General features: G+C 44.8%; 1 protein-coding gene across 1 annotated transcript in view; it reads left to right on the top strand.

Moving 5' to 3' along the window:
- Positions 1 to 91: 91 nt before the first annotated feature.
- Positions 92 to 24,845, top strand: part of wdr90 (WD repeat domain 90) — a 44,999-nt gene continuing 20,245 nt past the window's right edge. Inside the window, exons 1-21 of the mRNA XM_056297068.1 lie at positions 92 to 444; positions 981 to 1,072; positions 1,223 to 1,399; positions 2,925 to 3,063; positions 3,908 to 4,078; positions 5,470 to 5,596; positions 5,848 to 5,915; positions 6,615 to 6,727; positions 9,069 to 9,299; positions 10,861 to 10,929; positions 11,046 to 11,114; positions 12,264 to 12,374; positions 14,274 to 14,419; positions 15,437 to 15,494; positions 15,633 to 15,751; positions 16,172 to 16,333; positions 16,715 to 16,845; positions 17,154 to 17,264; positions 20,381 to 20,616; positions 22,029 to 22,165; positions 24,308 to 24,438. Coding sequence (XP_056153043.1) covers positions 432 to 444; positions 981 to 1,072; positions 1,223 to 1,399; positions 2,925 to 3,063; positions 3,908 to 4,078; positions 5,470 to 5,596; positions 5,848 to 5,915; positions 6,615 to 6,727; positions 9,069 to 9,299; positions 10,861 to 10,929; positions 11,046 to 11,114; positions 12,264 to 12,374; positions 14,274 to 14,419; positions 15,437 to 15,494; positions 15,633 to 15,751; positions 16,172 to 16,333; positions 16,715 to 16,845; positions 17,154 to 17,264; positions 20,381 to 20,616; positions 22,029 to 22,165; positions 24,308 to 24,438 — 2,611 coding nt within the window. The 5' untranslated portion in view covers positions 92 to 431. The remainder of the gene's footprint in view (positions 445 to 980; positions 1,073 to 1,222; positions 1,400 to 2,924; positions 3,064 to 3,907; positions 4,079 to 5,469; positions 5,597 to 5,847; positions 5,916 to 6,614; positions 6,728 to 9,068; positions 9,300 to 10,860; positions 10,930 to 11,045; positions 11,115 to 12,263; positions 12,375 to 14,273; positions 14,420 to 15,436; positions 15,495 to 15,632; positions 15,752 to 16,171; positions 16,334 to 16,714; positions 16,846 to 17,153; positions 17,265 to 20,380; positions 20,617 to 22,028; positions 22,166 to 24,307; positions 24,439 to 24,845) is intronic.

Consider the following 24,845-nt stretch of genomic DNA (forward strand, 5'->3'; position numbering starts at 1 on the left):
CGAAGAAGAAGAAGGCGGTGGCGGAAAGGCGAGCGTAATGACGTATTACGCACGCAGTTGGACTTTAGTAGTCGCGGGGTCAGGAGCGGGAGATGCGACAGGCGACGGCGTCAGAGATCCACTAACTTCTGTACTTGGTCTCCGAGTGGACTGGAAAAAGCCCCGGCGGCTCTCAAACATGTGAAACTGAATATGCCGACCGTCTCATGTCAGCGAGAGAACAACAGGCAGCTTTCTCACACACCTCTCCCTGTTTGGTCTGTGGTTATCCTGCCTAACGCTAGCGTTATTTTTGCTAATGCCGGTGGTGTAGGTCTTAGCTAACGGTACTACCTGCTAACCGCATCAACAGGTCGGAGAGTGTGCCGCCAACGCCAGCCGGTGATCCCGGTATCAACAAGTGGATTTACCGCATGTAGCGCTCTTCATCAATGGCCTCCAGAGGTAACGTTGGTGTTTACCAGTCAATAAATCAAACTTTATCTACAGAGCACGTGAAAGCAGTAAATAGATAAAGACGATGAAAAATTAAACCCCAATAAAATGAGTGAGGAAGAGATGAAGGAATAAGGAAATAGAATAACATGAATCAAAATGACTGTTCAAATTAGAACAGACGCGACCCATAATTGATTAACAACAGATTAACGGCTGGTAAATAGAAATAGAGGGGGTTACGTTAAAAGGTGTCTTTTGAGTAAAACCCTGAAGTTGCTGTTGAAGCGCTTGTTCTTGGAGTTTAGGGCCACTTTGCACTTTCCCGTGAAGAGTCCTTTTTTCATGTCCTTGGGGTAGTAGGAGAGTGTCTGTGGGTTTTCGTTTTCCCTGGTAATGATAGTAAATAACATGGAGATACTTTTTACTTCATGGTGGTTGCATTATAGGCCAGCACATCTAATCTAAGCTGTTTGTGCAAAAATCAAATGCTAACTACCTGTTGGTGTAACAGTTGTAGTCTCCCATTACTTTTCTCTTTGCAGTTTGGCAGCATCCTTACGTCAACATCTTCAAACACATGCGAGTTGAAGAATGGAAAAAGTGTTCAAAAGAAGGAGACGTGTCAACATACATGGTACATTCTGCACCACAGTCATGGTGTTAAAGCTACATTAGCAACATTCATACTCCCACCCCAAGGAAGAGTCACACTGATCATCAGTGTGACTCTTCCTTGCAATCTCTATTATTCAGGTCAATCTCTAATCTCTATGTATCCCATCAGGACAAGACACTGAAGTGTTTGGTGTTCCGGATCAGGGGATCTGTTCCAGCCAACAACTACATCCTTGTACCCAAAAGCAGCACTCAGTCCCTGGGACTCACGGGGCGCTACCTCTACCTTCTCTTCAGGCCCATTCCTGCCAAATACTTTGTGGTTCACCTGGATATTGGTGTTGAGGTATGGATCTGGACCTTGTTGGTTCCTCTAACTCTGACACACCATGTGCCCTAATAGCCTCGGGATGTTTCTTAGTTGAAATTTTTTAGTGTTCTTATTTCTTACCAAGGTCATTGAATCCAGCTATGCGTCTTTCAAATGCTAAAACCTAAAAAGTAGGCTGTTATTTTGTGTGGTTGTAGATTTACTTAGTTTAAGACAGTATGACCAACTCTTAATGAGAGTGATGGTCAGATGCTCTGGCTGTATCCCTGAAAAACATTGTTGTAGTTTACCTTGGTGAAGGGATTCTCAAAGTAGATGAGAAAAGCAGTTGAACCATCCATCTTCTCATATACTAGTGGCCCCTTTCTTAACTGGAAACTAATGCCTGCTGGCTGTTAGCTTTATGAATATAAATGAGTCTCAGAGATTATTGGAATCTTGTAATTGCTGTGGCAATTAATTGGGCCTAAAAAAACAAGAGGATTTACTTCTATTTAGCATAAGAGAATGTGTGTGTTGGTGTGTATACTATGTCTGTGTTGGTGTGTGTATGTAGAGGGTCAGTTGGAATCCTGGATAGGGTAAGCATTCAGGGTTGACTCGGGTTGGATATGAACCTTGGTTCCATCTACTTATTCTATTTCAAATCAGTCAATTAAAGCCATTTAGAATCATGTCTTTATTATACAACAGCCTGAATAAAGAAAATCAAAAGCTTATGTGCTAAATCATTGTTTTGCCAATTATTTCACAGACATTTTCAAATCCTCCACAAAGTTCATCTTGATATCAGTCTCGTTACCTTGCTAAATATTAGTCTCATTACCTTGCTAAGTAAAGAGCTGACATTTCAGGTGATGCCTCTTTGATATAATATTCGGATTTAAAGCTTTTTCATACTCTGATCCTGTAGCGTTCAGACTCAGGTGCCTTCAAACGGTTTAACAACTTTTCTCAGGAGACGACGTGTTAGTTTGGTTTTTTGATTCAGAATCGAAAATTCAATTGATTTTCCCCAAATTTTAAGCAGTGTGTCAAATTAGGTTATTCAAAAAGATTGTCCCATCAAACCTAATATGTTTTGGCATTTACAAACACATAATTGTTTATATACACTTCCAGAATTATAATTAATAACAGGTGTCTTAGTATTTTGCACTGTTGCCATACAGCAACAGCAACCCATGTCCAATTGCAGCTCCTCTGTGTGGAGTTTGCATCTTCTCCTTGTGTTTACATGAGTACTCCAGTTTCCCCCCACAGTCCAAAGACACACTTGTTAGGTGAACTGTGGACTATAAATTATCTGTGGACAGGAATTGTGTCTGTGCGTCCTGTGATGGACTTGTAGTCTTTCCATGGTATTACCCTGTCCTCTGCCCTAGACCCTCTGAATTAGATAAGATGGGATTGAATAAATAAATGAATATGATTCATAACATTTGAAATGGCTGAATGAATGGGGCAGTCATTCCCCAATGGAAACAGTTTGTTCATATTGAATAATTTTTCTCTCGCTGTCTGTCTTTGTTCTGTATAGAAGGGTCAGGTGGTCCGAGTCTCCTTTTCCAACATGTTCAAAGAGTTCAAGTCCACGGCCACATGGCTGCAGTTTCCCTTCCTGTGTGGGGCTGCAAAGGACTCGGTCTACGAGAGCACCACCAAATCAGCCAGGCACAGTAAAAAAACACATGCACACTCACAAATACTCACACATACATGCAGAGACATGCACAAAAACTCAAACACACAGGCCTGTGGGTGCCATTTGACAAAGAGGAAATAATGTTATTTGCCATGCAGGCTCAAGCCTGGTGGCAGTGCCTAGGGTTTGTGTTCGGCTTTTGACCATCGCTGCATTTCCTTCCCTCTCACCATTGATTTTCTGTCTGTCTTCACTGCCCTATCTTATAAAGGCAAAAAAAACAAAACAAAAAAAATCCCAAAAAGTAATCTTAAAAAGAAAAGTCAGTGGGGGTGTCTGGGTAGTGTTCTGTTGCCTACCAACATGGGGATTGGCGGTTTGAATCCCTGTGTTACCCCCGACTTGGTCGGGCGTCCCTACAGACACAATTGGCCATGTCTGTGGGTGGGAAGCCAGATGTGGGTATGTGTCCTGGTCGCTGTACTAGCGCCTCCTCTGGTCGGTTGGGGCGCCTGTTTGGGGGAGGGGGGACTGGGAGGAATAGCGTGATCCTCCCACATGCTATGTCCCCCTGGCGAAACTCCTCACTGTCAGGTGAAAAGAAGCGGCTGGCGATTCCACATGTATTGGAGGAGGCATGTGGTAGTCTGCAGCCCTCCGTGGATCAGTAGAGGGGATGGAGCAGCGACCGGGACGGCTAGGAAGAGTGGGGTAATTGGTGGGATACAATTGGGGGGGAAAGGGGGGGAAATCCAAAAAAAGAAAAATCGTTCAAAACAGTCAGCAGATGTAAAGATGACCCAGCAGAATTTTTGTTTTATCTCCAATTTTGTGGTACAAGATTGATGCACTTCTGTGTCTGTTTTTACGTGGAGCAGAATTGGTCAGTCCTGCCCCTTCCTCGGTTCGTTGGACCTGTCTGACGATGGACCTGCAGCACATCTTATCAGACTACCTCCACTGTCGACACAGTCACCTGAAGAGCGTCAGGCTCTGTGCCAACATGGTGGTTAAAAACATGTTCACCAGCGACTTGCTGCTTGATCCTGGTGAGTCTAACCACACTGTGATTGAGGTCATAACCACTGGTCTGAAGAAGCTGAGGCTAACTTTTCATGATGTTAGTTTTGATCGGGAATATTGAAGACATAGGTAATTCCACAAATTATCAAACCTCTAATGATCGGTGTTATGAACTACATTTTTCAAGCACAATGTATCAAACAAATTATACAAATATTGTTAAATATGGTTAGTATGCATTGCCTAATATAAGTGAAAAAAATAAATAGTTTGTCAACATTGGTCAGACATCAATTCTGTAGACTATTATACTGTCTTTCATCACATCTTGATTTTAATTCGTTTTAAAACATGGTGAGAAACAGTGCTTTTTAAACCAAGGTACTGCAGTAGTGTTCTTGCCTAGCAAGTCAGAACAGGGTTGTTTAGTTTGTGCAGGGAGCTAAGCCAAGCGAAAACTTTTTTGTTAATGTGAGTGAATATTGACCAAGAAAAAGCTTCCCTACGCCCTGCATGCTCGTAAGTCCGGACTGGTGGCATAGAGTGAAGACATGAACTTGATGTGACCTGATGGTCACCATTGGCAGGCGATGTTGACAGGTAGTCAAATACAAATAGGTCAAGAGACAAGCCCTATAATGGCTGAGCTTCCATAGAGCGCCTGATCATGGTCTTATGTCATATAAAGGGCACTGAATTGAGTGTGAAATCTTTTACCAAAAACACTTCATTAAAGTAGAGTCTGATCTACCACAGAATAGAAACCGTCCAGTCATAGAGATTTATTTTGGTTTCACTGTAAGTAGAATTAAAAACAGTAAGGATACAATAGAACCATAATTTTCACACTAAAAGTTACAAGGACAACATGACCTGCATTCATATTTAAGCAACCAGTGTGATTATCTGAAGATGTACTTGAAAAAAATTGTACCCTTGGTGCAATCCATTTTACAAGCTTAGGCATTAAGAAACACAGTAAATATCTCAGTAAATATTGGTAGAGAAGGGCTGCTCTTTGGCTCTGGTGAGTTCATAGAAATTCAGGTTACAAGCCCTCTTTCTATCCTCTTTACTTTCATCTATCGTCCAAACCTCTTGCTCCTCTTTGCAGTAATTGACCCAAAATGATCTTCAAATAGTGTTCTCATTAGTTTGAGTTGGTCCAATATATATATTTTACCATTTCATTTTTCATGGTAGTTTAAGAGCGCAGAATATCCACTAACATTAAACACACTTTTCCAACATACACTATTCAGAGAGTCAGTGTATTGTACTCAGAGTTTAGGGTTATGATGCTGTAGTCCAGCTGCTCAGTAGACCAAGGTTGGTTATCTGGTATGTCTTCATCACTCCCTTCTTAAAAGTTTCCTGTCATCTCTTAAGTTCTGTCCTCCTTCTCACTCCTTGACAGGAGTGTCTTTCAGCGAGGCCAAGCTGCTGGGCCTAGCATCATCTCAGGGCACAGGTGCCATGCCCAGGGAAATGTCATTTCCTCTGTCCAAAGGAAGTTGCTGGCATGACCTTTATGATTACATCAGGTGGGTGAGCAGACCTGAAATAAAGTTTAAAAAGTGATTTGCAATCAGAACAAAGAAAACTGGGACCAAGCTGCACAAGGAAAAAGAGTACTGACAAGGACACCTCCATCTACACTACATCCACACCCCACCAGTGCCTTCACCCCCTCAGATGGGAGCCGAACACTTTGTCTCTTGGGATGTTTGAACAAATAAGCTCCTGCATTATGTTGCACAACTACAGACTCACACCTCTTCCCCCATTCCAACAGGTTCCCCACAGAAGGCACAGAACTACCCTTTGACTCCATTCAGAAAGCCTATTCCACCCCTGTGTCTAGTAAGTACTGTATCACCAGGCAAGATGGTGGGTTATTGGTTAGCACTGTTGCCTCACAGTTAGAGGGGTCCAGGTTGTGATGCCATTGCTTCTGTGTGGTGCTTCCATACTCTGCCTATGTTCTCGTGGACTTCCTCTGGGTGTGACATGCATGGTACATGCATGCTAGGAGAATAGTTATAGTATGAATGCCATGTGAATGGCTTGGTGATATAAGAAGCAAAATGATAAATTTCTTTTGAAACAAATGGTTCAATTAAATTTAACTTCATTTCATGGTTAGTATTGAGCTCATAAGTGTATTGATATTATTAATTTGATGTTAAGCTTAGTTAAGAAACACTTTAGTCTTCCTCATTGTTACTATACGTCTTTAATCGAACCGTTAGCTCTCCTGCGAGTTTTTGTGCCTCCTTGTGTACTGTGATTTCCTGGTCCTCCAACTGCTTTACAATAATTTTCTCGCACGTACACATCAGTGAGGCTGATTTGAGTGTTCTTTTGATTTAAACTTGTCTGTTTAAGATGAGTTGTTATTTTTCTCTATACTTGAGGCATCTCTGTAACTTGGTTTACTCGTGGTTTCCTAGTTTGTTAGAAGTGCAAACACAGGCATCTCCTTAGAGGAAATGCATGTATTCTGACTAAACTATAAAGCACTTGTAGCTCACTGGTTGTGGTGTCGCCATCCTCTCCCAGTGTGTGACCTGATACAAAGGAACCCAGTGAGGGAGGAGCCTCCTACTGTCACCATCAGCAAGACAGTGCAGGACCGTGTGTCCCTCATCCACCAGATCAGCATGGCAAAACCAGTAAGACTAAGCACTCAGCTCGATCGGTCAGTTGGTCAAACATTAGAACAGTAAGAGCGTATTTCTATTACACAGTATGTACAACAAAACTCAGTGCAATGGGCTTTACAAGAAGGACAGTTAAAATTGAAGTAGAGGAGTACACTCAGAATGCACAGCCAGTTGCACCAGCAGAGCGTAAGGTCGATCTTTACCTAGTTAGAACGTAAACTGGCACTAGGTTTGAGTTTACGAACAGCGGAAAGATCTCCACCAGTTTGCATAGCTCCCCCTTCACCAGTGTTCGAACTTGGTGACAAACCAACCCTTTCTTCGCCGACCAGGAGAAGGGAAATACATGCACACACAGACAGAAAAACCAGCGTTTTTCCAGCTATTATGAGACTTGTGCGGCGCCCAAATTGATCGAACAGGAAATATTGGGGAAAAAAAGTTAATATGCAGCGCTCAGGCTAAAAAAAATCTACCTGATAAAAACGTTTTGTTGGTTTGTGGATGCGCAGCCTCCTAGGCAGACCCTTGCACAAATGCGACCAAGTCCTTTTTTGGGGGGGGGATTTTTCCACCTTTTTCTCCCCAGTTGTATCTGGCCAATTACCCCACGCTTTTGAGCCATCCTGGTTGCTGCTCCACCCCCTCTGCCGATCCGGGGAAGGCTACAGACTAGACTACCACGTCTCCCCCGATACATGTGGAGTTACCAGCTGCTTCTTTTCACCTGACTGTGAGGAATTTTGCACAGGGGGGCGTAGCGCGTGGGAGGATCACGCTATTCCCCGCAGTTCCCCTTCCCCCCCTGAACAGGCACCTTGACTGACCAGAGGAGGCGCTAGTGCAGCGACCAGGACACATACCCACATCCGGCTTCCCACCCGCAGACACAGCCAGTTGTGTCTGTAGGGACGCCCGACCAAGTCGGAGGTAACACGGGAATTTGAACCAGCGATCCTTGTGTTGATAGTCAACGAAATGGAGTGCTACGCGACCTGGATGCCCATGAATGCGACAAGGTCTAATATGAAATGACAGATCAGGCTATCATAATTCAAAGCCCTTATTAAAAGGCTTCAGATGTGTTTAACCGTCGCAGTTTTCATGATGTAAAATGAATGAAGGCAAATGGCTGCTCTGCTGATTGACTCATTTATAAAACAATGGCAAGAAAACAGCTCAGCCATGAGAAATGTTTTACTGTAGCTCCTGAGATGATTTCCAGCTGTGAGTGTAATTAGTCCTACTCTTGAAATTGTATTTTTATAGCATGGTGGTGAGGTGGTTAAGGCGAATTATTTTTGGTTCATCCAGCGTTCCTCCAGTTCTCCCGTGCTGAGATCAGCAGTGAATGATTTGCTGGCTTGCAAAATGCGATCGACTTCTCGTTTACTGTCGAGACTCATACCGGCTGCCCAATCTGACTCAGCCGTATATGTGAGTCGCACATGAGCACGGTTGACTTAGATCAGGCAGCAACAGAGAGCAGCATTGGTCGAGCGAGCTAGAGAGTGAATGGAGAGAGGGAGCGGCAATAGCGAGAACAAACGTTTTTCGAAGGTTTTGAATCACCGCAACCACTAGAGGTTCTTCATCATACACTCGTAGCTGTGCACAAACAATTTTAGGCTGATAGGTCCAGTAGTTTGCCGCGGACAGACAGCCAGACACACTCGCACGAACACACACATGCGACCAAGCACATATCTGTGCTACTGCCTGGTGGAGATAAAAAGCAGTCATTTACCTTTGCATGAGAATAAGATTGTGTGTGTGTGTGTGTGTGTGTGTGTGTGTGTGTGTGTGTGTGTGTGTGTGTGTGTGTGTGTGTGTGTGTGTGTGTGTGTGTGTGTGGCGGGTCAATACAAACCGTGTTTAGGTCTCGTGCCAAGTGCATGCATGTATTGTTGTGCTGCTGGGTGGTGTTACTGCAGGCTTTTGCTTTGAGGCTCTATAGAATTGGGAATTGCATTTTGACTCATTGGGTTCTGGGGATTTCAGTCAGCGTGCTGTTTGTGGCAGAGCCTGAGTCAGTTTAGTTGTCAGGACAAAAATATGCAAAAAAGGTAAAAATATAAGATGAAGGCAATATATAAAAGTAAATAAAAACAAACATAAAGGATAAAGATTATTGATGGATATCATTATAGATGTGTATACCATTATACAGTACTATATGTATACACATGTATAACTATGCGATTGTAAAAAGACGTTGATAGCAGTACACTAACACAGTTACATACATTGTTACTTCATCTCTGTCTTTCTGTGTATCTGTCCATTTACTTATAACTTCATCCATCCTAGGAGGAAATGTAATACTTTTTTCCTTCTCGTCTGTCCTCAGGTCCCCAGGAGTCAATCTCTGTTGGTGACCCAAGTCCCAGAGGTCGGGCTAGTGTCCTCCGGCTCGGATGTAAAGGACCCTAGAACTGACCCGTACTGCCATGGAAATGAGCAGAGCCCCCAGGAGTCACACTGCTCAACGCCCATGACACCTTCCGCTATCAAGGATGGGGGTGTGCATGTGTATGTGCACCTGGGGGATGACCCCAGTGAGGATAGTGAGGGAGAGGAGGTGAGTTTTCAGGCAGGCTGCATGTGAAACTGCCTGTAAACATTTTCAGCTGTAATGTCGTTTTTATATGCTGGACCCACAGCTTCTGCCACTGTATGTAGTGATTATTGTTCATAGTCAAATAGCCAAATGATTTCATAGCAAATACATAAAATGCTACCCCCATGTGCACCTTTACGAAGGCATCTTATTGTCTCCAGATGTGGCCTTGTTCACTACACAGTACACTAGAGGCCTGGAACAACCTGGGTCTAATGGCATGTGGGACTATTGAGTCAGGGCTGGGATTTGGGGCGATTTTCGGGCCCGGGCCTTAAACTAAATGAACTATAGATCCATCATTAAGAAATACTAAATTAATAAAATCATTAAAAATTAGTTAAAAAAAACTAATTAACAATTATGAAACATTTTATGATAGAGCCTGAAAATCTTTAAAACATAGTGTACTCGCTGCAGATAACTGAGCTGACTAAAATAAGGTAAGATAAGATAAGATGATTAGATAGAGCAGACAGGTCAGTTTTTCTCCATGTTTCTGTGTCCACTGGGGGTGGTTCATGAGCTGGATGTGAGATGCGCAGTGTTCTTTGCCGGAACATTCTTATTCCACTTCTTGTCTTCTTTTTTTTTTCAGGCATTTTCCATCTTAATTGGATAGTGATAGTAGAGAAAGAGAGACAGGAAAGGCAGGGGAGAGAAAGGGGCTGACATGCAGCTAAGGGCCCCGGGCTGGATTTGAGCCCAGGCCGCTGTGGTAGGGACTCAGCCTTATGTGGTACCTACTCTCCCAGGTGAGCCACCAGGGTGCCCCCTCTAGTCTGTTTTTTCCAGAGCGCTGTGCATCAGGCTCAGTTTCTGCTCAGGCCTCACAAGCTTTAGGGCTAAGGCCTCGCGAGGGCTTGAATGTCATAGCCTAAGCTAGGCTTGGGCCAAAATTTTAGGTCCATGCAGAACTTTACAACACACATACATGCATGAGATTACAACACGTAAGTATGAGCCAGTATGTGAGTGTGAGCAAGTGGACGGCAAGGTGGTGCGGTGGTTAGTGCGGTCGCCTCACAGCAAGACGGTCTGGGTTTGAGCCCCGGGGCAACTCCTCTGTGTGGAGTTTGCATGTTCTCCCCGTCTGTGTCTACGTGGGTTTCTTCTTGGTGCTCCTGTTTCCTTCCACAGTCCAAAGACATGCAGGTCAGGTGAATCGGCCGTACTAAAAAAAAAAAAAAAAAAAATTGTCCCTAGGTGTGAATGTGTGTGTGCGTGTCGGCACTGTAATGGCCTGACGGCCTGTCCAGGGTGTCTCCCTGCCTGCTGCCCAATGACTGCTGGGATAGGCTCCAGCATCCCCACGACCCTGAGAGCAGGATAAGCGGTTTGGATAATGGATGGATGGAAGTGTGAGCCATCTCACTATGGACTGTATAGCGCTATGATTGCCATACACACCCTCAACATGGCCACACAATTACTTTGGCTAGGAAATGCCTGGTCTTGATTGCCAGTTGAGGGTTTATTCTTCTATTCTGTTATGAATTAACACGCTGTATTTGATATCCAGATTGTGTATACTGCAGCTTCGCCGCCTCGCCCTGTCAACTTTTCTTTGACCAAGGGAGCCAAACGGAGGGTAAGATGAGATGAACACAATAGGAAAGGGTGAAATACCCACTCAGACATCATTTTTTCAGGGTCTCCTGAAACAAGGTTTTTGCGTTTGTGTAACTTCAGTGTGTTGTGTTACAGAAGCTACTTCCAGACCCCATCCTCAGACTCAACCGAATCATCGGCTATGGAGGAGCCACCACCAAATATGTGCGTATCCATAGAATTTGTGAATTTGGGCAAGATGTGCTTGTTTCTGTCAGCTCTACACAAATGAAGCTGAGAGGGGTCAGAATATAAATGTTGTCAGGTCATATATATATATATATATGTGTGTGTGTGTGTGTGTGTGTGTGTGTGTGTGTGTTTGTGTGTGTGTGTGTCTGTGATGTTAGGATGTCTGTCTTGAATCATGTCATCTGAACTCAATGCCTTAAAACCTGTTTAATCCGTAAATCATGTTTATTTAGCCCTTGACACGCCTTCTATTTGATGAAACCTGTCAGTACCGCACAGTGTCAGTAAAGACATACGTATAGTCCTATCTCTTGCAGTTGAAATGTTCCCCCCTGTTGTACCGTCAGCCCCAGCCTGATTGCTGATGTAGTAATAGAGATTTCACACTCTTGAATTCAGTTGTAGAAGTCTTAAACTGAGAAAAACCAGCCAAGTCCCACCAACCTCTGACAGGTCGAAAAACCGTTTTCATTTTCACATTTGTTTCACCTGCCAAGCTGTTGTCGTCCTTCTAACTGGTGTTAACAGCAGTCTAAAATTACCCACATCAGTGAAACTGGCAGACATTTTGGATATGTGATAAAAGCTTTGTCAACAAGGTACTCACAGAGAGGCAAGGACATTAAAACAGAGGAAACCAGGGCGTCCGGGTAGTGTAGCGGTCTATTCCATTGCCTACCAACATGGGGATCGCTGGTTCGAATCCCCGTGTTACCTCCTGCTTGGTTGGGCACCCCTACAGACACAATTGGCCGTGTCTGCGGGTGGGAAGCCAGATGTGGGTGTGTCCTGGTCGCTGCACTAGTCCCTCCTCTGGTTGGTCGGGGTGCCTGTTTGGGGGGGGGGGGTAGTGTGATCCTCCCACGCGTTGCATCCCCCTGGCAAAACTCCTCACTGTCAGGTGAAAAGAAGCGGCTGGTTACTCCACATGTATCGGAGGAGACATGTGGTAGTCTGCAGCCCTCCCCGGATCGGCAGAGGGGGTGGAGCGGCAACCAGGACAGCTCCGAAGAGTGGGGTGATTGGCCAGATACAATTGGGGAGAATAGGGTGGGGAGGGGACCCCCAGATGAAACCAAGAGATAACAAGTGTATAAGAAAATTATAATTTTCCCCCTCTAGGCCATGTGGACCAAATCAGGTGACACTGTTGTGTATCCCTGTCACGGCATTATCATCTCCATGAAGATCCTGTCTGGAGAGCAGAGGTACTTCATTGGACACACGGATAAGGTAAACAGGAAGGTGGAAACTTGCAAGTGAATCTGTACTCCCAGACTGTGTGTGTGTGTGTCTTGAATATAAAGAGATGGCAGGTTTTTTTGATGTAAAAAAATTAAACCAAGATAAATCATGTCAGAACTTTTTCCCGCCTTTAATATGAAATTGCAACCTATAAAAATAAAGTGAAAAGCAAATCTAAACCTTTTAGGGAAATAATAATAATAATAATAAAAAACCTTACAATAACCTGGTTTCATAACTGTACACACTCCTAAACTAACACTTTGTTGAAGCACCTTTTGATTTTATTACAGCACTCAGTCTTTTTGGGTAAGAGTCTGTCAGCTTGGCACATCTTGGCTTGGTGATATTTTCTTACTCTTTCTTGCAAAAACATTCTAGATCCATCAGATCTAGAATGACCATCTCCTGTGCACAGCCCTCTTCAGGTCACCCCACAGATTTTCTATTGGATTCAGGTCTGGGCTCTGACTGGGTCTTTCCAAAACACTGATCTTCTTTTGGTGAAGTCATTCTTTTGTTGATTTGGATGTATGCTTTGGGTCGTTGTCATGCTGAAAGGGGAAATTCCACTTCATCTTCAGCTTTCTAGCAGAAGCCTGAAGGTTTTGCACCAAAATGGACTGGTATTTGGAGCTATTCATGATTCCCTAAAGCCCCAGTTCCAGCTGAAGAAAAGCAGCCTCAAAGCCTGATGCTGCCACCACCATGCTTCACCATGGGTGTGCTGTTCTTCTGGTGATGTACTGTGCTGTGCAAGCATACCTGTTGGAATTATGGCCAGAAAGTTCACCCTTGGTCTCATCAGACCATAACAGATTTTCCCTCTTGGTTTTGGGAGACTGGATATATCTTTTTGCAAAATGTAGCTGGGCTTGGATGCTTTTTTGTGTGAAAAGACTCCTGAATTGCCACCCTATCCCATACTCCAGACATATGAAGAATAAAGGAGATTGAAGTCACATGGAACAACCAGTACATGCCAGAAATCCCTGCAGCTCCCTTCATGTTGCTGTAGGCCTCTTGGCCACTTTTCTCCTCGTCTTTTCATCAGTTTTGGAGGGACATCCTGGTCTTGGTAATGTCACTGTTGTGCCATATTTCCTCCACTTGTTGATCATCTTCACTATGGTACATAGGATATCTAATGCCACGGAGATTTCTTTACCCCTCTCCTGATTAATACCGTTCAACAGTGAGATCCCATTCATGCTTTACAAGCTGTTCGTGGACCATGGCTTTTGCAGTTGGATGCAACCAAGATGTCAGGAAAATCCTACTCAAACATCCATCCATTCATTATCCAAGCCACTTATCCCAATTGGGGTCACAGGATGCTGGAGCCTATCCCAGCAGTCACTGGGCAGCAGGCGGGAGGCACCCTGGACAAGCCGCCAGTCCATCACAGGGCCGACCTACTGGAACAGTTAAACTTTATTTAGGGTTAAACAGAGGCACTTAAATTGATGGCAAGTGTCTACTGACTACTATTTAACATGAATTTGAATGTGACTGGTTAATTCTGAACATAACCACATCCCCAAATATAAACGGGTGTGCACACTTATGCAACCAGGTTATTGTAAGTTTTGTATTTTTCTTTATTTTCCCTGAAATGTTTCTGATTGTTTTTCACGTTATTTCTATAGGCTGCAATTTCACATGAAAAGTGGAAAATATTCTGACATGATTTATCTTGGTTTAATTTTTTTTTTTACATCACAAAAGCCTGCCATTTGAACAGGGGTGTGTTGACTTTTATATCCAATGTGTGTGGAAAATGAAAAATTCCATTTACTGTGTGCAAATTGGCCAGTAGAAATAGATGTTCTTTGCTGTTTAACAGTGACAGACAACGTTCTGTATTTGTGTGTTTTATCAACGTAGGTGTCCGCACTGGCGTTTGACGGCAACACCACTGTGCTAGCCTCAGGTCAGACTGGGAAGCACAGTGTTGTCCGAGTGTGGGACTTCTTCAAAGGCAACTGCCTGACCATGTTCAGGACCCATGCTCACTCTCTTTCTTCACTCAGGTGACTGATTAAACACACACACCTAGACAGATAGACACACACACATAGACACACTAAGAGAAACACATACATCTATGTACTTGCACTAACACATATATATATAGAAATACTAACAGAAGTGCCTATATCTTTTTCCTTTTTTTTTTTTGGATTTTTTTCTCCCCTTTTTCTCCCCAATTGTATCCGGTCAATTACCCAACTCCTCCGAGTGGTCCCGGTCGCTGCTCCACCCCCTCTGCCGGTCTAGGGAGGGCTGCAGACTACCACATGCCTCCTCCGATACATGTGGAGTCACCAGCCACTTCTTTTCACCTGGCAGTGAGGAGTTTCACCAGGGGGGTGTAGCGCATGGGAGGATCATGCTATACCCCCCCCCCAGTTCCCCCTCCCCCCTGAAAAGGCGCGCCGACCGACCAGAGGAGGCGCTAGTGCAGCAACCAGGGCACATACCCTCATCCGGCTTACCACCCGCAGACACGTGCCAATTGTGTCTGTAGGGACGCCCGACCAAGCCGGAGGTAGCATGGGGATTCGAACCGCTGATCCCCATGTTGGTAGGCAACAGAATAGACCGCCACGCCATCCGGACGCCCCAGAAGTGCATACCTCTGTCCACATACTTACGAATACACATACATACATGGAAACATTAACAGAAATGCATACATCTATCCACATGTACACACCAACACACACACACAGATGCTAACAGAAACCCATCTATCCACATACAAATTCAGGCACACAGAAACATAAATGTTCACATGCCCGCACTCACGCACAGATACATGCAGAGAGCCACAGAACACACACACACATACAGATAAAAACACAAAATAGAAACACACACTCACCCACAGTCCCACAAAAGTGCCACAAATCCACAAACACACAAACTCAGAGAGAGGGAAAGAGGGAGAGAGTCCACTCCTTTTGTTTTGTTTTGCTTTATACTGAGACTTCGCTGATACCTTGGTTGTATTTCTCCATCTCTTCCCCTCTGCTTGCCCCTCAAAGCTTCTCGTACAGTGGTGGTGTTCTGTGTGGCGTCGGTAAGGACAGCCACAGTAAGACGGTAAGCACCATGAATGGTAATTACCTATAATTCATAGTGTGTGTGGGGGGGGGGCAGAGCCAAACTGGCTGTGTTGGGTGTTAGTGGAAGGTTTATAAGTCTGTCTGTCACTGATGTCTCTCGCTGAACCCTGGACAGATGGTGGTCGTGTGGAACACTTCTCATGTCCATAGAGGGGGACAGGTATCAGTCTTGGCCAAAGTGCACACAGATGTGGACATCCAGACCATGAAGGTGGCCTCATTTGATGACACACGGTACCCACCGGTCATTTTCAGCTTGACATTACTAGGGATGTGCGTTTCAAGCAAAAATACTATTCAATATTTGCTGGGCCACCTTCCCCATAAAACGCTGTAGCAAACGCTATACTGCCCTCTTGCGGAAATAAGATGAGCTGAACGTGCCACAAGGGAAAATATTTTTTATAAGACAAGATGATAGTCGCATAAAACTATTGGATTATTCATAATTTAATTACTATTTGAAAATTCGAAGCTCATGACCCCTACCTAGTAGACATTACCACATGAGGCCCTCTATCCAGGTCTTTTCAGGCAGGCGAATTTGTAATTTGTGATATTAGGCTATACAAATAAAATTGACTTGACTGTTAAACGGGCACATGGTTGTAATGGAATATTAGATCTTGGTTTGTGTGTGGCATGTGCTTTCAGTATGGTGTCCTGTGGTCGTGACAATATACGACTATGGCGTGTGCGTAACCAGGCGCTGCGCTCCTGCCCCGTTGACTTGGGTGAGTACCACTCGCTGGAATTCACTGACTTGGCCTTTGACGAGGGACACCTTGCCGACTGCCTGCCTGATGACCGCACACTGTGAGTCAAGGCTTTCCCTTTGAGCACATATGGCGTGCTGAAAACCATTCACATCAGCTGTGTGTCAGAAAGTTTGAATTCATACTAAATCTGCTCAATACAGACACAGAGAGATGGGCAGTGGCTGCCACATTTAAGCATTGTAATGAGTTGTACAAATCTTGGGCAGCACGGTGGGCCATTGGTTAGCACTGTTGCCTCACAGGTCCTTTGTGTGTGGAGTTTGTGTGTTCTCCCCGTGTCTGTGTGGGTTTCCTCTGGGTGCTCCATTTTCCACCCACCATCAAAAGACATGCATAGGTTAATACTCCTGCCTGTGCCCCTGACCCTGAATTTCCCCACGGGGATTAATAAAAGTACTGCTTCTCTGTTCCTCCACAGATTTGTCAGCAGTCGTAGTGGTCACGTTCTGGAGATTGACTACAGCAGGGTGGTTTTAAAGAACGTCAGGAGGTTGCAGCCGGCACAGCAGAGCAATGGGCGGCGCCGCAAGAAATTGACCTTTAACGCAGGTGGGCTCTCAGAACTGACTAACGGGGAATGGGTAAGGTGGAATTCAAAAAAGATAACAAAAGAAATTTGGATTAATCATATACATACAGTGTATGTACACGCACATAGACACACTCAGGAAAACAAAGGAGGTTGCTCACATTTAAAAATACATGACACAGCCACACACCTACTGTGTATACACACATGTCCCACATATACACAGACACACAAACACACAAAGAAATCCCAGTGGACTTTGCAATTTTTGTATGACGGGCCTTTGATGATTGTGTGTGTGTGTGTGTGTGTGTGTGTGTGGGGCCAGGTATCGCCATCAACAGCATCTGTGTATCATCGGCGTTCTGTGCCACAGGCTCTGAGGACGGCTTCCTGCGACTCTGGCCACTCGACTTTTCCAGTGTCTTCCTGGAGGCTGGTAGGAAGAGCAGGGCCTGATTACCACTGAGAGACAGCATGCTAATATACTGATGTTCACTTGTTAATACGCTAGCATGCCACTGTGCTAACATGCTGGCATGCTAACACTTCCTGTCAGTCTTCACTTTGATCTGATCTTACAAAACTGGGTACAGGGATCATTTTTTGTTTCTACCTTCCATTCCTTTTTCCTGTTTTATTTTCATTGCTTTCTCTGGTACTGATCCCCCCCCAGTCTTCATCTGATAGATGTAAGAACTGCTGTAAAATTTTGTAAAACCTTGTCTGAGGTAGGCTTGCAGTGGGGGTTTACCTTAAAAGGAAATGACAGTCAGGATGTTACTGATGGCTGTGGCTAAAAAGATTACATGCGAGTTGTTTGGATGTGGGTTTTCAACTTATTCAAATGTTATTGTTTAAAGAGACATAAGGAAAATCCTTATAATCCTTATAATAATAATAGAAATAATACACTTTTACTGTTCAGCTTATCAGAATCATGTTTATTGGCTAGGTAGGTTTGCACGGAATTTGACTCCGGTTTCATGGCTCTCTCAGTGTACTTAACATAGAATAACAACACTACAACACAACAATCTTCAGATATATACACAGGGATTGACTTATACAGGCAAAATAAGAGGTGATAAAGTGCGATGGTGCAGAGAATATATCAGAGATGCTGAAATAAATGTTAGCAGGTTACTTGCATACATGCTCGAGGTAGATGGACATGACAGAGCGTACCAGTATACGTACAATGTACAGTACATCCATCTATTATCCAAGCCGCTTATCCTGCTCTCAGGGTCGTTGGATGCTGGAGCCTATCCCAGCAGTCATTGGGGAGCAGACGGGGAGACACCCTGGATAGGCCGCCAGGCCATTGCAGGGCCCACACACACACACATTCACACCTAGAGACAATGTAGTATGGCCGATTCACCTGACCTACATGTCTTTTGACTATGGGAAGAAACCGGGGCAGCCGGAGGAAACCCACGCAGACACGGGGGGGAACGAGCAAACTCCACACAGAGGATGACCTGGGATGACCCCCAAGGTTGGACTACCCCGGGACTCAAACCCAGGACCTTGTTGCTGTGAGGCAACCACGCTAACCACTGCACCACCGTGCCTCATTTAGAATCTTCTACACAAAAACAGAATGAATTGCTACAGTTTTGGGAAACTTAAAACTTCTCACTGGGCTTCAGTGCAGTCCAATGGGGGAAAATGCTTGAGCCTTCAAAAACGTTGATATATTGGGAAGCTTGCAGGCATATCAGATTTCACTCATATTCAAAACATATTCCGAAGAAAAAAAACAAATGAAGATATTTTTAACTGTGCAGTGAGCCTCCCGTTTAAAAAAGCAGATAGATCATGGCTTTTGTATGCAATTGCCCCATTGAGTTGTTTCAAAAGCCAGATTCGGTAAAGTGGCAAGTTTCTCAGTACTGAAGTCTTTATGATTCTAAGTGATGTCAGACAACTTTTTAATGAGGTCCGGGTTAAAAAAAAAAAGGGGGAACCTATTCTTTATACACATGGGAGAGACTGCAGTACAGTATATACAAAATGGCTGGATTTATTTGACAATGTTAAGCGTTCATTTGAATGGCAGCCTGCGAAAAAAAATGGTTTTATATCTGGTTGTTTTGGTGTACGGTGCTCTGTAGCGCCTACCAGAGGGGAGGAGTTGGAACAGGTTGTGACCAGGGTGTGATGGGTCTGCAGTGACGTTGCCTGCCCGTTTCCTGAGTCTGGAGGTGTGTAAGTCCTGAATGGAGGGCAGGTTGGCACCAATGATTTTCTCTGCAGACTTAACTGTCTATAGTAGTCTGTCCCTCTCCTGTTTGGTGGCTGATCCAAACCAGGCGGTGATGGATGTGCAGAGGACAAACTGGACTATTGCAGTGTAGAACTGAATCAGCAGTTCCTGAGGCAGGTTGAACTCCTTGAGCTGACAGAGAAAGCGCATCCTCTGCTTGGCCTTTTTGATGATTGTGACTATGTTGTATGCCCACCTTAGGTCCTGGGAGGTTGTGGAACCCAGAAATCTAGGTTTTCACCACAGACACCATGCTGTTGAGTATAGTGAGGGGGGCAGTGTTGGGGGACTCCTCCTGAAGTCCACTGTCATCGCCATTGTTCTGAGTATGTTCAGCTCCAAGTTATTATGGACGTACCAGAGGGCCAGCTGTTTTCAACCTCCTATCTTAAAGCAGACTTGTCACCATCCCGGATAAGGCCAATGATGGTTGTGTCATCAAACTTCAGGAGTTTAACAGAGGGGTCACCTGAGTTGCAGTCATTTGTGTAGCAGGAAAAGAGTAGAGGGGAGAGCACACGTCCCTGGGGGGCACCAGTGCTGATTGTTCAGGTGCTGGATGTGATTTTTCCCCAGCCTCACCAGCTGCCTCCTGTCTGTCAGGAAGTTTTTAATCCACTGGCAGATGGGGGCTGGTACAGTGAGCTGGGTGAGTTTGGAATAGAGGATATCTGGGACGATGGTGTTGAACACTGAGCTGAAATCTACAAACAGGACCCTTGCATATGTCCCTGGGGAGTCAAGGTGTTGGAAGATGTAGTGCAATCCCATGTTGACTGCATCCTCCACATACCTGATTGCTCAGAAGGCAAACTGCAGGGGGTTGAGCCGAGGGCCTGTGATTTCCTTCAGGTGGGCCAACACTAGTCTCTTGAAGGATTTCATGACCACAGACGTTAGGGCAATGGGCCTGTAGTCATTTAATCCTGTGATACGGGGTTTCTTGGGGACCGGGGTGATAGTGGAGGAGATGTCACACAGTTCCAGTGATCTGTTGAAGATCAGTGTGAAAATGGGGGCCAGCTGGTCAGCACAGACTTTCAGACAGGAGGGTGACACGCCATCCAGGCCTGGTGTCTTCCTGGTGTTCTGTCTCTAGAAGAGCTTGCGCACATCCTCAACACAGATCCTGTTATCGAGCACTTTTCAAATCAACTTCTACCAAATGCTTTGCAAAACCCAAATAAAGAGCATAAATAAACCAACAAAAGGGTGAACAGTAAAATGAATATATGTTGGGCATTAGGCGTGTCACTTAAAGTGATGTCACTGATTCCCAGAACACGAGGGACCTGTGAGCCTGGTGTCAATCTCAGATGACGGCCTGCAGGTTCTGGCAGCCACCACCACCGGTAACCTGGGCTACCTGGACATTAGCAGCCGCGGCTACAACACACTGATGAGGTCACACACGGACACTGTGCTTGGGTTCAGCATCGATGGAGTCCGCCGGCACCTGACCACAGCCTCTCATGATGGCACTGTGCGCGTCTGGCACATGGACTCTCTGCAGCAGGTTAATTAAACACACACAAGACGTCAAATCACATACTATGTGCCATTGATATCCGTTTTGAATTTAAGTGTCAGCCTTGACGTCATGGTCATGGTGGCTTTCAGGCCACATAGTTATGTTGTTTATCGTTCCATCTTAGAGATACCACAAACATTTATTCACTGTAACTCTTCTGCAGGGGAAACAGAGGCAGAGCTAAAAAGGAAACAATTGGTTTTGCACATTGCACATACCAGCAGTTTCTAGTACATCTCAGCTCGTGGTGTGTATAATGGAACGAGAAAGCAGTGATTGACTTCATTTGTGGGGTAACCAAGCAGGCAACAGTGAGATTTGAGCTTCCACACAGCAGATTCACAGCTTTTCTAGAACTCTTGATATTGTAGGAAAATGGAGACAGCAGATTGCCTCCAAAATGGCTGGTTTTTGTGTTTACAGTGCTCCTACACATAGCCCCCATTTCCAAATTATCCTCTCTTCTTTCCTCTCAGGAGGTGGTGTCCGTAAACTACTGTGATATCTATTTAAATAACTTCTTACTGTTTAGAAGCTGCGGTGCCTCACTTGACCCTATTATAGCAGTTTGTTGGCATATGTTCTTTTTTGCCAGAAAATATATTCTGAAAAGTATGTAAATGAATTTTGAAAAATTCTGCCTAAAAAAACATTGTTTTCAACCTCACAGGGCAAAACGTCACGGCTGCAACGATATTTTAGTTTCAAGAACTAAAACTGGCTTGAAAGTGGTTTACTCATCATGTTTGCTTTTTAATGACAGTAACTCCTACTGCTTATGTCCTTTTGTTTGACCCCCCCCCCCTTTCTCCCCAAGTGTACTTGGCCAATTATCCCACTCTTCTGAGCTGTCTCGGTCGTTGCTCCACCCCCTCTGCCAATCCGGGGAGGGCTGCAGACTCTACCACATGTCTCCTCCAATACATGTGGAGCTGCTTCTTTTCACCTGACAGTGAGGAATTTCACCAGGGGGACATAGCGTGTGGGAGGATCACACTATTTCCCCCCAGTTCCCCTGAACAGGCACCCCGACCGACCAGAGGAGGCGCTAGTGCGGCAACCAGGACACATGCCCACATCTGCCTTCCCACCCGCAGACACGGCCAGTTGTGTCTGCAGGGACACCCGCCCAAGCCGGAGGTAACGCGGGGATTCGAACCAGCAATCCCCGTGTTGGTAGGCAATGGAATAGACCGCTACGCTACCTGGACGCCCCTGCTTATGTCCTTTTTGTTTGGCTGGTCCTCTGTTGTCCACTGATCATTTTGAGAATGAAAGAAGACCTTGACTAAAAAGGTCAACAGATGAGAACCATCAATGTTTTTGTGAAATTGAAGTGATTGGATCAGTTTTGTTTTGTGTGCAACTGAATATCTACACTTGCCTTCACTCCACAGCTGTATGACTTTGTCTCAGAGGACCGGCCCTGTGCAGTGGCGTTCCACCCCAGCCTGCAGGTGTTCTGTTGTGGGTTCAGAACCGGCGCGGTCAGGGTCTTTGACGTCGCCACTGCTAATCAGCTGGCTGAACACAAGTAGGTTCAAAAGAACCTGGAGGTTAACGTTTCCATTAAAGAATTTATTTACATTCTAGTTACCTCTTTTTCTGCACTAAATTGTTTTTTTTTTGGTTTTGGGTTTATAAGAACTCTTTTCTCTTAATGACAAACGGTATTTTTTTAGTTGTTCAATGAATGGGTTGCAAGACAGAGGATGAGTAATTTCTACCACCAAATTGAAACCAGCCTCAAACAAGCCTCAACATCTTTTGGTCATCTAAGGAGAAAGGTTTTCCACAATAGCAACCTCAGTCTCCACATCAAAGTGCTTGTTTACAGAGTGGTGTGCATCTCCACACTACTCTGTGGATGTGAGGCACGGACCATCTACAGCCACCATCTCAGAAGCCTGGAGGTCCTCCATGTGAGATGTCTCCAGAGGATCCTCGGCATTACTTGGGAGGACAGAGTGCCACACACAGAGGTGTTGGAACGGGCAGGCAGTTACAGCGTGGAGTCTACCCTAAACCACCATCAACTCAGGTGGCTTGGCCATGTCATTCACACGCCCAGCTGACGACTCCCATGTAAAGTCCTCTACAGCCAACTACACCTTGGTCAACGCACTGCTGGTGGGCAGAAGAAGCAGTTCAAAGGGTTCACATCTCACAGGGAGTGAAGTATATGGAAAACCAGTGCACACAACACCGTGTCGCAAAGCGTGCAAAGAGACATGCTCGCAAAGCTACCCCTGCCCCCTCCCCCCCAGCACCACTTTTACATGCCCAGCCTGCAGTCGCAACTGTGCATCCAGGATCGGACTATTCAACCACCAAAGGACTCACAAATAGGAGAAGATGGTCATCATCGGATACGATGGACAACCAGCAAGTGTGTGTGTGTGTGTAGAGAGAGCTTCTAAGGTAAAGAAAAAATCAAATGCTTAACTGATTTATTGAATTGATTGTTTGCTGTGGGCAGTACGCTGGCTTATTGCTTAGGTTTTGTCCCTCATGGAGAGGGAGTTGTGGGTTCAGATCCCCAGCCATCCATAATCTGACTTCCCATATCCAGATGTAGCCGTTTTCTTGGATAGCAACAGGTTTAATGGTATGGAGTAGACGCTCAGAGGAAGGTACAGTCACATGCTGCATCTTGATGACTGGCTCATTTCCCGGTCTAGCCAGGTGCCGCTGGCCCTGTGGTACCCAGCCACACTGCATTGGAAGTGATGGCACATATCTGACTATACACTTCCAAAGCCCCAAACGCAGCCATGTGAATAAAATATTAAATCTGGTTTTGCATCAGATTCAAAGCATCTGTGATACTAGCATTAACTCAGAAATTGTGAGAAATTTTGAAAACTGGTTAACAAATTTAAACACAAATACCCACAACTGGCATTGACAGAGTTAAATTTCAAGGAAGAAAATTTAACGTTTTTTTTAGTTCCAAACTTCTTCTTCTTTTTTGTATGGCAATTTTGCCACTAGTTAAACTTTCAAGCCTTTCAACACAAAATATTGTCTATAAAAATAAAACCCCACTATTCATTTAAATGGACTTTTCTTAATTTTCTTCATTACTTTGCTACCTGCTTTTTAAAGAGCAGTTTAAAGTAGAATAAAGAAAAATTGTTGAACGTCCGCGGTGGCGTAGCGGTCTAAGCATCGGCTTGGTGTCGATGCAGTTGCCCACTGGGGACTGGGGTTCGCGCCCCGGTCTCGTCAGATCCGACTATGGCCGGACTCGATGAAGCAGCAATCATTGGCAACGCTGTCTTCGGGAGGGGGGCGGAGTCGGCTTGTGTTCGTCATGTGAATGCGTCTCTGTGTGTGTCGGGAAAACAGTGGTTCGGCTTGGATTCGCCTTGTCACAAAAGTGGGGAGGCGTCTCCTTCGAGACTGCCGGCCGGAGAGATGCAGTTGGCGAACGCATGCAATACGAGGGTGGGTGTTTGAATTAAAATAGGGATCAATTGGCCACTAAATTGGGAGAAAAAAGGGAAAAATCAGAAATAAATTAAAAAAAAATTTGTTGTTAATGACCACTTCCTCTTTGATTGCACAGGGGATGGCCAGTGTTCAAGATAGGAACTGATTAGGGGTGTGTGTGTGTGTGTGTGTGTGTGTGTGTGTGTGTGTGTGTGTGTGTGTGTGTGTGTGTGTTTTCCAGACAGCACAGAGGTGAAGTGGTGGGCCTTGCTTTCTCTCCAGATGGAGATTCGATGTTCAGCGCAGGATCCATGGGCTCATTGGTGCTCTATGATTCCTCTGAGGAAGACTACCATGTGGTCAGAATACTGGGTACACACAAACACACTCGTATACCGTGGCTTCATAAAGTATTCAGGCCCCGTCACTTTTTGCACACTTTTTTGTGTTGTAGATTTAATTCTAAATGGATAACACTGCCATTTTTGCTCATCAGTGTACACTCAATAACCCATAATGACAAAGTAAAAATATGTTTGTAGAAATTTTTTGCAAATTTATTAGAAATCAAAAACTGAACTCTCATTTATATAAGTATATAAGTATTCAGACCCTTAATTCAGGATCAGACCCTTAATTAATTATTCAAAACTGTAATACAACTTCAAGTCTTTTGGGGTAAGTCTCTTTAAGTTTTGCCTAGCTGGATTTGGGCAGTTTATCCCAGTCTTCCTGACAGATCCTCTCAAGCTCCATCAGATTGGATGGGAAGCATCTGT

The sequence above is a fragment of the Lampris incognitus genome, chromosome 17, assembly GCF_029633865.1.
Source record: "Lampris incognitus isolate fLamInc1 chromosome 17, fLamInc1.hap2, whole genome shotgun sequence".
In the NCBI taxonomy this organism is placed as follows: Eukaryota; Metazoa; Chordata; class Actinopteri; order Lampriformes; family Lampridae; genus Lampris; species Lampris incognitus.